This window comes from Dipteris shenzhenensis, chromosome 8, assembly GCF_047967505.1.
Source record: "Dipteris shenzhenensis isolate YYH24624 ecotype China chromosome 8, Dip_SZ_1.0, whole genome shotgun sequence".
Taxonomy (NCBI): domain Eukaryota; kingdom Viridiplantae; phylum Streptophyta; class Polypodiopsida; order Gleicheniales; family Dipteridaceae; genus Dipteris; species Dipteris shenzhenensis.
The window spans coordinates 4,929,906-4,943,639 of NC_141603.1; the positions used below are offsets into that span (position 1 = coordinate 4,929,906).

The following is a 13,734-nucleotide window of genomic DNA, read 5'->3' on the forward strand; positions in this document are numbered from 1 at the left end:
GACTTGAAGACTGAAGATGCCAATCTTGAAGCTTGTCTCTTACTTCCAATGATGGAATCAGAACAAAAGGGAGTAAGAGATCTGCAATAACTTTCCATATGTGTCTATGATGCATTCCAAGATTGTATTGTTGACAAGCTGTCAGAAAAGAGAGAATATGCCCCTGAGTATCTAACACATCATCAATGAACCGGATGCCCAATTTCATGAGATTGTAAGCTTTGATTGGTTGTTGTACAGCAAGAGGAAAGTAAAAAACAGCACTCCAGTGAAGGCTTTCCAGTCGAAGAGATGAAGCTATAGAAGCAGGATGGGGAGGCCATTTGATGCGAGAGAGCACCTGCTTCCAATCCTGAATCAAGGCAGTAGAAAATTGACAACCAGGTATTTTATCTTGAAACTTACCAAGTACTACTTCCCATGGATCAACGAGCCAATGCCCATAAGCATTTGTGCGTATCTGGCCACACAAAAATGCCAACATAATAGACCATGGCTGCTCTTGCTGAAAAAAAACCTTGAGCATAGTGACCTTTCTTGCCAACACATGGAATTTGATGTTTAGAATATTCAAACCTCTATGCATTCTTGGAGAGCAAAGCAGGTCCATTTTGAGCAACCTCAAAGCTTTTTTATGAAGCGTAGTTTTCCAAAAAATCTCCATGGCTTAAGACATAAAAGAAGAGAGATCTCGAGATGACCAATGTAGTAAAGGCAGGTAAAACTGGACATAAGCTAAAACAATGGACTGGACAATTCGAAGCCGAACATGCAATGGTCAAGTGGAGATCTTCCAATATTCTAATTTGTCTTGAATTTTGTTGAATACCCAAGACATTTGTTGCTTATTTCTGATTTTCCAGCAAATTGAATAACCCAAATGTCTTACTATGTTCTCCAGATGAATAATCTGACCTGGCCAAAGGAGAGCATGCCAGTCACAATGCTTGAGAGGCAAGAGTTTTGAGTTCTGAAAATTAATATTTAGACCAGCTGCCAACCCAGAATCAGAAAGCGTATCCATCAATAAGCGAAGCTCCAGAGGACAATTCTTTGGCATGAAGAAAGAATCATCTGCATAAGCCTGTGCAATGAAAGGCCGGGAGTGAGGAATTTGAAGCCTCACTAGCTGTCCAGTATCAACCAGATGATCATATATAAAGAAGCAAAGCATGTGAAGCAATAGCATAGAGCAAAGCACTGAGAGGGCATCCCTGTTGAACTGACCGCCCCAGAGTCCAAGACTCAGACAAATGATTCCCTATAAAGCATTGAGCGGTGGAATCTGAGTAAAGCCAATAAATGACATTAACTAGCTTTGGCCCAAAACCAAGTCTAGACATGGTTTGAGAGACCTAATCCCACTGTACGGTATCAAATGCCTTTGCCACATCCACCTGCATGACCAAAACATCTTGAGCTGAATATTTAGCATGTTCCATTGTGATGAGAGTATTGGAGATATTATCATGTATATTCCTTCTTGGAACAAAACCATATTGCCTGGAATGAAGACCATCGTGAAGAATATCCTCTATATGATGAACCAACATTTTAGCAATAAGTTTATATATAACAGGCATCAAAGTGATGGGCCTCCAGTCAGCCATAGTCTCGCATAGGAGTTTTTTGGGCACAAGCTTGACCAGACCTGCTTCCAAGCTGAAGGAAGATGTTGATGCTGCTAGGCTACATTAATCTGCTTCAAAATTGGACCCTTCAATTCAGCCCAGAAGGCTACAAAAAATTCAACCGTCAAACCATACCAGCCAGGGGATTTATGTTTACCCAAATGTTTGAGAGCATCATCCAATTCAATATCTGAAAAAGACACTTCTAACAATGAAGCTTTTGGCAAAGAAACAATAGGAGAGACAAGATCAATAAATTTGCTCCGAGCCAATTCAACGTGAGGAGTGGAAGAAGATGGTCGAGAAAAAAGAAGCTGAAAATGATCCAGACATTGTTTTTCTAACTGAGATAAAGTCTGGGTCCAAATACCATCTGATTTTCTGACTCTCATGATAGATTGACTTTGTCTATATGCATGTAAATTCCGAAAAAAAGATTTTGAGGAACAACCCTTATCTAGCATAGGCTTAACTCTAGCCCTTGTCTGCCATTTGGAAAGCTTGCGTTATCATTGGTATCAATTATGGAAGAAGCACAAGACAATGAACTTTGATCACAAGCAGAAAGGGACATTTGATGGCTGATCTGTACCAAGGACTGCTTGTGTGATTTTGCCCACTGGATATGATGCCTGGTTTCTGCCATGTACCATCTTCCATATTCCTTAATGACGTTTTGAATGCGATGCACAAAAGAGTTCCAAGCAAAGTCAATATCCTCCCGAGCTTGAGATAACAATGGCTTGCAAGCCAATTGAATCATTTGCTGGAATTTTTCATGAGAAAGGTATAATTGATTGACCTGTAAGTTTCTGACTGGAGAAAGCCACATATCATCCAGAGGCATACCAAATGAAAAGTTCAGCCAAAGTGAAGTGTGATCAGACAGTTGTTGAGAATGGTCAGTCCACATTTGACATGTATAATCATCATATTGCTGAGCATGAATAAGATACAATCTATCAAGCCTGGCCCAATATTCTGTAAAAGCATTATGATGATATGTAAAGCCCAAAACTGAAGGGTGAGTTGCTGTCCATAAATCTGCGGTGCAAAGTGATGAAATCATATGTTCCCATTGCTGAATTTCAGAGGGCAGCACATGGGATTTAAGAGGGAATTTACCCATTGTCCCACATCATTAGCTGAAGGTATTTTCCTTGGGAAAAAGATGATGATTGCAGTCTGAGAGAGCTTCTTTAGAGGATGAAATTCCTCATTCAACATGCCAAACACATAGGAAGCATCCTCAGATGAAGGGGCTGTGGGGGGCAGAGTGTCCCTTGACTGTCTTTTGGGTTCTGGAGAGAGTGCCCTTTTTACATAATACTTATTTGTTTCTGTCATTTTGAAGCTAGTCGATTCAATAGAAAGATTCAACGCTGAAATTGCAATCAGGTAACAAGCTATGAAATAGAGGGGAATGAGGGCCAAGACGAAGTAAACAGACAGGACAGAAAATTCAGTTGGGACAGATAGCAAGTAGAAATGGAATAGACAAGCGGGGCACGAACCAAGCGAGAGAGGGAGTAACCAGATAGTACACGAACTAGAGAGGTTGGGTTGAAACCAAAATAGGGGCGGTGACGCTGTAGGGGTTGGGCTAGAATAGGTTCAATAAAGCAACGAGGACAGCTGGGCACGGTAACCTGTTGCGAGACGAAAATACTTCTAGGAAAACTGTCTTTCACACAACATACACAAATCCAATGCACTCACAGAGTGGGCAAAGCAGAGAGAAAACAAAAAATGAGGCGTTGAAGGTGGCTTTAGAGAGCACGCAGGATGGCAAACAAAGACGAAATCTCCCGCGAGCAGAGATAAGGGCTCCGAACAGGCTGCACACAGTCGAAAGCAAACGTGGAGCAGGTCGTCTCTCTCACACACACACACACCTGCACGCAGCTCTCTCTGTCACACACACGCGACACACACCACACACACACTTTTTTTTTGGGTGAAATCTTTGATTGATTATATTATATGAGTAGCAACCTAAAAAAACGGTGCTACAATTACATCAACTGAAAATTTCAGTATATGCTAAACAGACCTCATGATCTATGCAGCGGGTCTGCAAGCAATCAAAGAAAGATTGCTGCAGAGAACGCCTAAAAAAGCCAAACAGAGAGAAAGTAGGATCACCAAAGACTTTACAATTCCTATATGTCCATAAAGTCCATAGTGCCCAATAGCGAACCCAAACGAAGAAAAGATGAAACTCCGGTCTGGATGGATGAAACCCAAATAGCCAGAAGAACTTCCCAAATGGAACAGATGGGAATCTCGCTCGCAGGTGCTTTCGAAGCAGATCAAAAAACTCACGAGAGCACGGACAATGCCAAAACAAGTGAGACACAGTCTCCGAAGAAGCAGAACATCTATGGCAAAGTGCAAGAGCAATGTGTCGATGAGCTAATAGCTGTCAAGATGGAAACACTCCCAAAAGAACTCGCCAAAAGAAAACCTATTGCCAAAGCGGTACTTTATAGGCCCAAAGTTGCTGTAATCCTTTCCTCCACCACTTGGCTGGGCGATGCATTCGCCAAACAGAATCACCTCTCTCTGAAACCCAAGGTTGAGGCAAAAGGATTTTATACAATGCAGGTACAGTAATCTGAGATAGCCTCAAAGGACGAGAAGAGGACCCTGGAGAAGTCAAAGTCCAATCTTCCAGTCGGTCGTGGAGTTCCAAAGGAGGAATCGGAACAAAGGGCCAAAGCATAGAAGTAATTTGTCGTCACAAAGGACGATAATGAGAGCCCAATCCATATATAGTGGCTGCTAGAGAAAAGGGGAGCACAGTACCAGCATCATCTATAACATCAGCAACCGCGGTGATGCCTTTAAATGAGACAAAGTAGGAACGTCGAGGTTCTTGTAAAGCCAAGGGAGGCTGAAAGACTTTCGACCAGTGAATGCTTTCAGCTCTCAAAGAATTCCCAAGCAAAGATTGCCATCCATTCCATTCTAGATGAGAAAGAACATGCTTCTAGTCAAGAAGCAAGCGGGAGACAAAAGGGCATCCAGGCAAAGTGCCATCAGTGCAGCCAAAAAAGAAATCCCAGTGATCGAGTTGCCAATGACCAAATGCAAAAATACTGATATGAGTGACTAGAGTCCTAATCATAAGAGCCCAAGGCTGATCACCTTGCAAAAATTGCAGCAACATTTTCCCCCTATGGGCAAGAATATGCACATGAATATCCGTGATGTGCAATCCACCATGCATCTTGGGAGAACAAATGTGATGCATCGAAAGCAGCCTGAGACTTTTTTTGCCATGTTTGGATTGCCAAAAGAGTTCCATAAAGACAAACATGAAAGATGTAAGATCTGCCTTAGTGAACATGATCAATGGCAAGTAAAATTGAATATATGCCACAAGGATGGTCTGCACTATTCGAAGACGAACGTGCAAAGGCCAGGTTGCCAGTTTCCAATACTCAAGCTTTTTCCGAAGCTTAGCCAAAACCCAATCAGTTTGTTGTTGGCGAGTGAGTTCCCACCCCAAAGGGTAACCAAGATGACAAACAAACTGAGTGGGTGGAATGATATCCCCGGGCCATAATAGACTATGTCAGTCTTTGGAATGCAAAGGGAGCAGCTTAGACTTCTGAAAATTAACATGAAGACCAGCTGCCAAACCATAAATAGAGAGGGCCTGCATCAAGGCACCAAGATCATGGGGCGTATTCTTCGGGGTAAAGAAAGAATCATCAGCATAAGCATGAGCAACCATGCTGTGATTAGCATCCAATTCCAAGCCATGAAGTGATCCTATAGCCACAAGATGATCAATATATTGCAGCATAAGATGAGTAGCAATGGCATACAGTAAAGCACTGAGAGGGCATCCCTGGCGGACCGAACAACGAAGAGTCCACTCATGAGAGATATCCCCAGAAATAATGCAAGCCGCATTGCTATCTTTGTAAAGCCAGTAAATAACCTGCTGCATTTTTTGTCCAAACCCCAAAGCTCGCATAGTTTGCGAGATGAAATCCCATTGAACTGTGTCAAAGGCTTTTGCAATATCTACCTGCAAGAGTAGAACATCCTGCTGTGTGTATTTGGCATATTCAATCCCAATATAAGCATTGGCAATGTTATCTGTGATATGGCGACGTGGAACAAAGCCATATTGGGAGGGATGCAACCCATCATGCAAATAACCTTTAATCCGATCAACCACCATTTTGGCAATGATCTGGTAAATGACAAAGGCATCTGCTGATTTTGCCATGCTGTATTTACCATTTGCAGCAAGGTGAATTTAAGAAGATCCCAGAATGCAAGAAAAAATTCAACAGTGAGACCATCCCATCCTGGAGATTTCCATCTGCCACAGGATCTCAGTGCATCATACAATTCCCTTTTAGTGAAGGGATGTTCAAGTTCCAAAGCCTGAGCATCAGACAGAATTGGATGAATATGCTGCCAAAGAAGCTGACGTGCAGACACGACCCGAGGAGAAAGAGTATCCAGATGCCCAAAATGAGTGGAGAAGTGCTGTACACATAAATCAGCAAGCTCTGAACGAGATGTTGACCAAGAACCATCATGCATCCGAATCGGACAGATATTGGCAGCCTGTCTTTTGTAGTGTAAACTCTTAAAAAATTGCTTGGAAGATCAGCCTTTATCCAAAAATGCGCGTTGTCTGGATCGAGATTCCCATTTAGCAAGCTTTCTGCGATCATTAGATTGAAGAGAGAATTGAGCTTGACATAAGAGCATGCTTTCCTCTGAAGACAAAGGGCAAAGATGAGCAAGCTCAGTCAAAACTGTGACATGTAAATTTGGCATGTGCTACAGTCTCCCTTGTGGCTTGCATATAGGATTTGCCATAATCTCGAATAACTGCTTGCATCCGAGCAACAAAAGCCTGCCAGGCATAATCCAGACCAATGCGTATCTGACGAGGGAGAGGCTGAATAGCATCAGAGACCAAGGCTTTAAAGTCAGCATGCTTCGGATAACTATTATTAATCAGCAAAAGCCTTCGGCAAGGCAATCTGTCAGTGGGAAATTCATGTAAGGAAAGCCTTAACCAAAGAGGAGCATGATCCGAATGTGTGAAAGCATGATCAACCCAAATTTGACAAGTAAAGGCATCACAATGTTGTGGATCAATCTGATACCATCTGTCCAAGCGTGCCCGATAAGAAGATTGAGCATTATGCTGAAAGGTATAACCCGGAAGCATGGGCTGTAATTCCTTTCAGAGATCAACTAGGCGCAACTGAAGCAAAAAATCAGACCATGCCTGTGTTTCAGAAGCCAACATATGAGTGTGGCCTGAGGTGTTGTCACCCGATTGAGGGGCATTATTAAAGTCACCACAAATGAAGGCATGTTGTCGCCATGGATAAGTATGCATGGCAGCCCACATCAAAGCTTTATCATGAGAAGACTGGGGGGCATAAACCGATGCAAATTCAAAAATTTCCCCTTGAACAAGGCATTGAACAATAATCCATCTACCATGGTGATCATTGAGAGCCACAACAGGTTGAAGGTTGTGCTTTACCAAAAAAGCCACACCAGAAAAGGAGTGCTCTCCAGCATAGAAGATATCATAACCAGCAAAATGGCCTATTTGACCAGCATACATATGCTGATTATGCTCTTAAGCAATTATATCAGGCTGCAATTGCCTGATATACATCTAGACCAGTTTCCATTTGCGACCATCACACATTCCCTGTACATTGAGAGTAACACACTTCAGATGATCAAGCATATTTACAGTTATGGGACAGGTATGTACAGCAACTAACGGGCTGTCTACGTCTGCATTTCCACCTCAATGTCCGGGCCTCTACCTTGGGATGAAGCATCAGCCTGAGGAGAGGACAAAAGTGCAGCAACTTCTTCTTCAGGAAACAAGGTCCGATTTGCAGTCACAGCAGCCCAAGTCAAGCCAACACGAGAGTTTTCAGCAGGTGTTTTCCCATGAGAGGATGCACCACTCCAAGTCTGAGAAGGCAAAGGTCGCCTAGGGGAGATCACTTTGCGAGGAGTTTGCCATCCATCAGTCAAAAAAATTTCCCCCTTCCCGTGAGGTGGAGAGGACAAAGGCACAGGAAAAGAAGCATTACCATGTGAGACAGCTGGGGCTTTGCCTTTCTCTTGAACAGAGAAAAACTGTTTAACCCCTTTATCTTTGACCACAGAAGAGGCATTTGCATTCTTATTCAAAGGCTGAACCATTTCAGCTTGCACTGGCATCCGTGGAGCTGGGGAAGGGCATTGTGAAGCCATGTGCCCAAATTGCTTGCATTCAAAGCAAGCACCTGCAAACAGCTCCCACTTGAGCTTGTAAAAGGCACTCCCCATGGAAACATTATTCACAGTAACCGAGTATGAAGCTGGAGTGGGATGATTTGTATCCCACAAAATGCAGAAGCGATTCGAATTTCCATTGGGTCGTGGTGGACATACCACCTTACCGAGGGAAGCTGCAATTTTAGGTAGAAGAGAAGACAAGCATTGAGGAAAATCCACAACTTCTACCCAAACAGGGCAACGATGCCGAATCAATGCTTGATAATCCCGGGTGGGAGACCAGGGCAGAACATGGACCATCTACTGGCCATAGAAAAGAGGAGAGTGCTCCAGCAAAACCTGATGGTGCTCCTCGTCAGCCATGGTGATCTCAAAAAAGCCCCTCGCTGCATAATGAACTTTTTTGACATAAGAATGAGCTAACCAATTCCCAACATCTGCAGCAGCAGGCATCCGTCTGGGAAGAAAATTATAATGGCATGTTTTGCATACTCCTTAACTAGATCAAATATATCATCCACTTTCACCATAATGCCAGTGGTGGGAAGTGGATCTTTCCAACCTTTACGGGTGTCTTCAAACCCTTCATGCATAACCTCATAAACAAGCTGAGCCTCAGCACAGTCATGAAGGGAATCATCTAAATCCATCACCTGTTTGACTTGTCTTTGTGAAAGGTTTTCTCATAGGAATAATCCGCCATTCTAGTTAAGGAAAAAACTTGGAAGCAACAACGCTTTACAAGGAGGAAAGCACAGAAAGTACAAAACTGTACGGTTTTTTCCTGGCTGTACGGACAAAATCGTACGGATTTTTGACAGTATGATTTTTTTTTCTCTCTGACAGGCAAACTGTACGGACTTCCCCGATTGTATGGAATTTTTTTACTGTACGGAATTTTCTGACTGTACGGACAAAATCGTACGGATTTTTGACAGTAAATTTTTTTTTTCCTGACAGGCAAATTGTACGGACTTCCCCGACTGTACGGACAAAACTGTACGGACTGCACGGATTTTTCTGACTGTACGGACAAAATCGTACGGATTTTTGACAGTACGATTTTTTTTTTGGGGATTTTCTGATAGAGCGTACGGACATAAAACGGACGTCAAAAGGAACCTCGAGGGTGTCAAACTGAGGGAGAAACAAGCAGCTGTAGCGTGGGAGCACGAGGGCTAGCACGGAATCTCACTCTCACTCTGCACACACTCAACTACAACCATCTCTCTCTCCACACACACACACACACACACTTTTTTTTTTTTTTTTTGGGTGAAATCTTTGATTGATTATATTATATGAGTAGCAACCTCAAAAAAAGGTGCTACAATTACATCAACTGAAAATTTCAGTATATGCCAAAAAGACCTCATGATCTATGCAGCGGGTCTACAAGCAATCAAAGAAAGATTGCTGCAAAGAACGCCTAAAAAAGCCAAATAGAGAGAAAGTAGGATCACCAAAGACACACACACACATACACACATACATACATCGTGCACACACACACACACACACACACACACAGAGCACACGTGTATATACGTGCACATACAATTATTATCTGTGTGTCGCCATTGGGGTCTAATCTTGATGGATTCCAATGGCTGACAATGCTTTTGCTCATGTTATGCCATTGTCTGCCCCCATAGTGGGTTCATTTTTCAAAATTTTCTACTTTCAAATTGTGAAAGCGCATCCAATATCCTAAGCCTTGACGTTTTTATTGTTAATGGTGCTATTAGGCTATTTGGTGCCTTATAAAGCTTTTGAAGACGAAAGCTGGCTTGTTATGCATCCATGCTCCCTTGATCTTCAAGTCGGAACAATGTTGTGCTGTGTTTGTAGGCTAAAAGTTGAAACTGCTTATTATCGTATATACAACTAAAACAACCCACATTGAGAACGTTGGTTATTGCACTCCAAATATTCTTATTGGCCCGTCTGTAATAGCCCCGTGTTGTTTTGTACATATGGATACTATTTTTCGGGAAATAAACTACTCGTCTCCACATGAAAAGTGTTCTGTTTCTTCAGATGGACCTGCAGAGGAGATGTACGGACGATTCTTGAAGGAGTACAAAGGTGCAATGCCCACATATGGATTCACAAAGTTTGTTCCCCAACCTGGTAAACTGGCTTTAAATAGATTGAATTTCAGAGTTTTGTGCTTTCTCTTTTTTAGATTCACAAGTTTATTCCCAATCTAGTGAACTGGTTTCAAGCTTTATGAATTTCGAAATTCTGATCTAAATGTAAAGGATGTAAATAGATTTTATTTCAGAGCTGTGTCCATTTTCCTTCTTGATTGGATTTCGACGTCGATACGAGACTTCGCCAATTTGAGTTTTGCTTCCTCACATACAGGATTAATGACACGTGGTGTAGTGGAGGCAAGTATTGATCGGTCTAGACGAAAATTGGGTGTTTCTACTTTAGATATGGTGCAGTTTCACTGGTGGGTAAAAGTTTGCAATTCAGTGGTTTGTTGTATAATGTTCTGTGTAGAGTTGTTTAGTACTTTTAGTGATTCTTGCCATGGAAGCTTAGAACTTTGTATCCTGCATACAGGTGGGATTATGGGGATGAAAGGTACCTTGATGCAACAAATGTCTTGATGCAGCTGAAACAAGAAGGAAAGATTCATGAAGTGGCACTCACAAACTTTGACACATATCACAGTGAGAAAGTTCTTCGATCCGGTTGCTGTGTTGTATCCAATCAGGTATAGTTGAGTCCATTGTGCAGTTACAGCTCTTCGATTGTCTCTTGAAATCTGGATTTTTATAGCAAGGACATAATCTAGTGTTCGATGTAGTCCCATGCATGTCGCTTCAAATATGGAAAACATAACTAGACTCTTCTAGTCGGAGACACTGGCATATTTTCAACCTGATATCACCTCAGCACCACACCTCAGTAGCATCAAAAGTACTAGCAGCCAAGTTGCAAGGAGAGAAGCCAAGATTATTATGTAATATGACCCCTGGTAGGCTAGCTAGCATGACTAGGTAAGCCAATCTAGGGCTGAGATGGGGCAGGTGAGCCCACCTTTCCAGTTGACAAGATCTTAGAACGGTTATTTAGTTGGAGTCTAACAAAGGTAAAAGGCGATTGTCGTTCACCCTTAAGCACTAGTTGCATATTTGCAAATTGGTAGCTTTTGCACCAGGGAATGATAAGTGCTTTCAAAAAGATATACATATTATTGTAATTGTCTCAACTTCTCTTTTGGAATAGCCATGCTGTGGTTGTGAGCTTTTTCATGTGGAAGAACAGCATAACACCATATAACTGACAGTTGACTTGCACAGAATACATTACTCTTTAGAAATTAATTTGTTGCAGTTGAGCAAAAGCTTGGTTTATTTAACGCTGTTACAAAAGTGATGCTTTCTTATATAGTGTTGTAGCTCTTGTTCCACCTCAACTGCAGCAAATTAAATTTAGAAGAATAATATGTTCTGTTCAAGACTCTCATATAGTGTTGTAGTTCTTCTACATGAAAAGAGTTGTGATTGTAATGTGACTATTGCAATCAACTGCTCTGTTGTAGCTCTTGTTCCACCTCAACTGCAGCCAATTAAATTTAGAAGAATAATATGTTCTGTTCAAGACTCTTATATAGTGTTGTAGTTCTTCTACATGAAAAGAGTTGTGATTGTAATGTGACTATTGCGGAAGAGAAGCCGATATAGTTAGAATAATCAGTATATGTTTTATCATAACTCAAGGCTTTGCATGTGTAATATGACATGCTGAGAAGTATTAGAGCTACCAGTTTGCAATTGTGCAATTGGTACGGCAAGGTGAACCAAAGGAGGTGTCTCTCACTGCCTTCATTGGTCTCGACTGAACTGACCAGCCATGCTAAGATCTTGTGAACTGGCCAATTGGGCTCACTAGCCCCATCTTAGCCATAGGCTGGCTTACCCACAGGCTAGCTAGTCTACTAGGGGCCATATTACACGATAATCCAGGCCCTCTTCTTTCAACGTGGGCACTAACTGTGTTGTTTTCTTAGCAAACTTCTACCTATCACTTGTTCGATCTTTCCTCATAAACTTATTCAGGTTAGGAGATTCATAGATGACTTGTTTTGTCTAAGATATTCCAAAGTTCAAGGATTTTATGCACAAAGACCCAAATTCTTTTATGTACAAAGGTCCAGAGCCTGTCAGTGGGAGAATTTATCCTCATGAGTTTTCTGAACTTGTACAGCTAGTGGAAAATATGGGAGTTTCTTAGATCTTAGCATGATGCATCTTCTTTAGGTTTGGACATTGATATCTGTGATAAACGACAACAATCATAGTATGCTGTGTTGAATATCATATGAATGCCTTACATTGACTCAAAACATTTCTGATATGGCTAATCATGAAGTAGTTTCTTCATAATTCTATAGGTTCTCTTGTCTTTGAACAAGTATAAGTTTCTTTGTCTCTTATGTTAGTAATTAAATCCTATTATTTCTATAACACAACAAAAGTAATGAAGAAACTCTGCTCTGTTCTATGTTGTAGTTGTTATATCTTTGGAATTTTGGCTATGGATATGTTTAGGATCCTTGACAGTAGAATCAAAATCCAAACTGGAGAGCTTAATTCATTCCTTGTGTTTGCGTTCGTGTCATGTTTGTTTTCTTGTATTTGTGTTGGTTTATCTTTGTTAACTTCTGTCAGCATTAGTTGTTATTTTGTTTTTAATTATCAACCTTCTTATTTCTTTTTCTTTTCTTTTTTTGCTTTGCTATCTTTCTTTTTGATGTCAAATCTTGTTGTTGTTTGGGTTGGGATTTCAAAGCTTAGTAAGCAGTGGGTCTATCCAAGAGATTTTGGAATCTTTTGAAATTGAGATGGGTGTTGAAAAACACACCTATGCTTGTCAGGAAACTAGCAAAGCTAATACAACATGTAGCTGAATGTTCTTGGATTCCCCAGCTGAGAAAAAGAGACATCTAAATGCGGAAGGTTTTGTCAAAGGACAACACTTCAAATCTCCCTTCGGACATGTCCTTAGAAGGAGAGATAGAGAACACTTTAGAAGTGGAGAACGAAAGAACAGTAGATGTAACATGGGCATGATCATCTTTGTCAGTTGACCCAATCTGTAGGGTTCCAAATCAAGTGACCTGCCTTCTGCCTATTGAAGGCCTTTGCTGCAGGGGCCTTCCTTTTTGGTCACCACCTCATCCTTTCTGATCTTTACAAACAGCAAGCTTGACAACACTGCTCCAGTCGCCATACCTGCTGATGCTGTACTGCTGACCTGTAGCAGTCCTTCTGGACCTGCTGCTGTTGCTGCCATATTGCCGACCAGTACTGTACCTACTGTACTAGCCTCAGTACCTGCTGCTCTGGCATACAGTCCTTGTGCTGCCCTGCTGCTCCCTGCTGCTGTGCTTGCTGCTTTGGCATCTCTACTGAATACCCCCGAGCCCACAAGGTATCCCTTCAAGCTCTCTCAGATCTGATATAGGAATGTATGTTTGCTGCCCATGTGACAGCCAGTCTGCTGCCCACATGGAAGAACTCCTAATCCTACCTTAACAAGTCCTCTTATGGGGGCTCACAAGTGGGGAGGTGACCTTAACATTCCTTATGAAGCGATTTTTATTCTCATTTTTCTTGTTTACTCTGAAGTGTGTTTAATGTCTCTTTTTTTCTCCAAAGAAAGGAACCTTCTATTAGAAACCTTGAGAAAATGATACAAATCAGCAATCCATTATCCATAGGATGCTTGACCAATAAAAAATTGGATAGATGGCTGCTATGTGGCTTGCTTCTCAGGATCCCTGCTCTCACGG

At 41.8% G+C, this 13,734-nt stretch overlaps 1 protein-coding gene across 4 annotated transcripts in view; it reads left to right on the forward strand.

The window, feature by feature from the left end:
* The window catches only part of LOC147899005 (uncharacterized), a 64,503-nt gene that overhangs the window by 19,790 nt on the left and 30,979 nt on the right, over positions 1 to 13,734 (forward strand). For 3 of the 4 annotated variants that reach the window (XM_087378423.1, XM_087378421.1, XM_087378422.1), the window contains exons 3-5: positions 9,963 to 10,055; positions 10,293 to 10,383; positions 10,497 to 10,650. In XM_087378423.1, coding sequence (XP_087234549.1) covers positions 9,963 to 10,055; positions 10,293 to 10,383; positions 10,497 to 10,650 — 338 coding nt within the window. The remainder of the gene's footprint in view (positions 1 to 9,962; positions 10,056 to 10,292; positions 10,384 to 10,496; positions 10,651 to 13,734) is intronic. The other variant, XM_087378424.1, reaches the window with a different exon arrangement.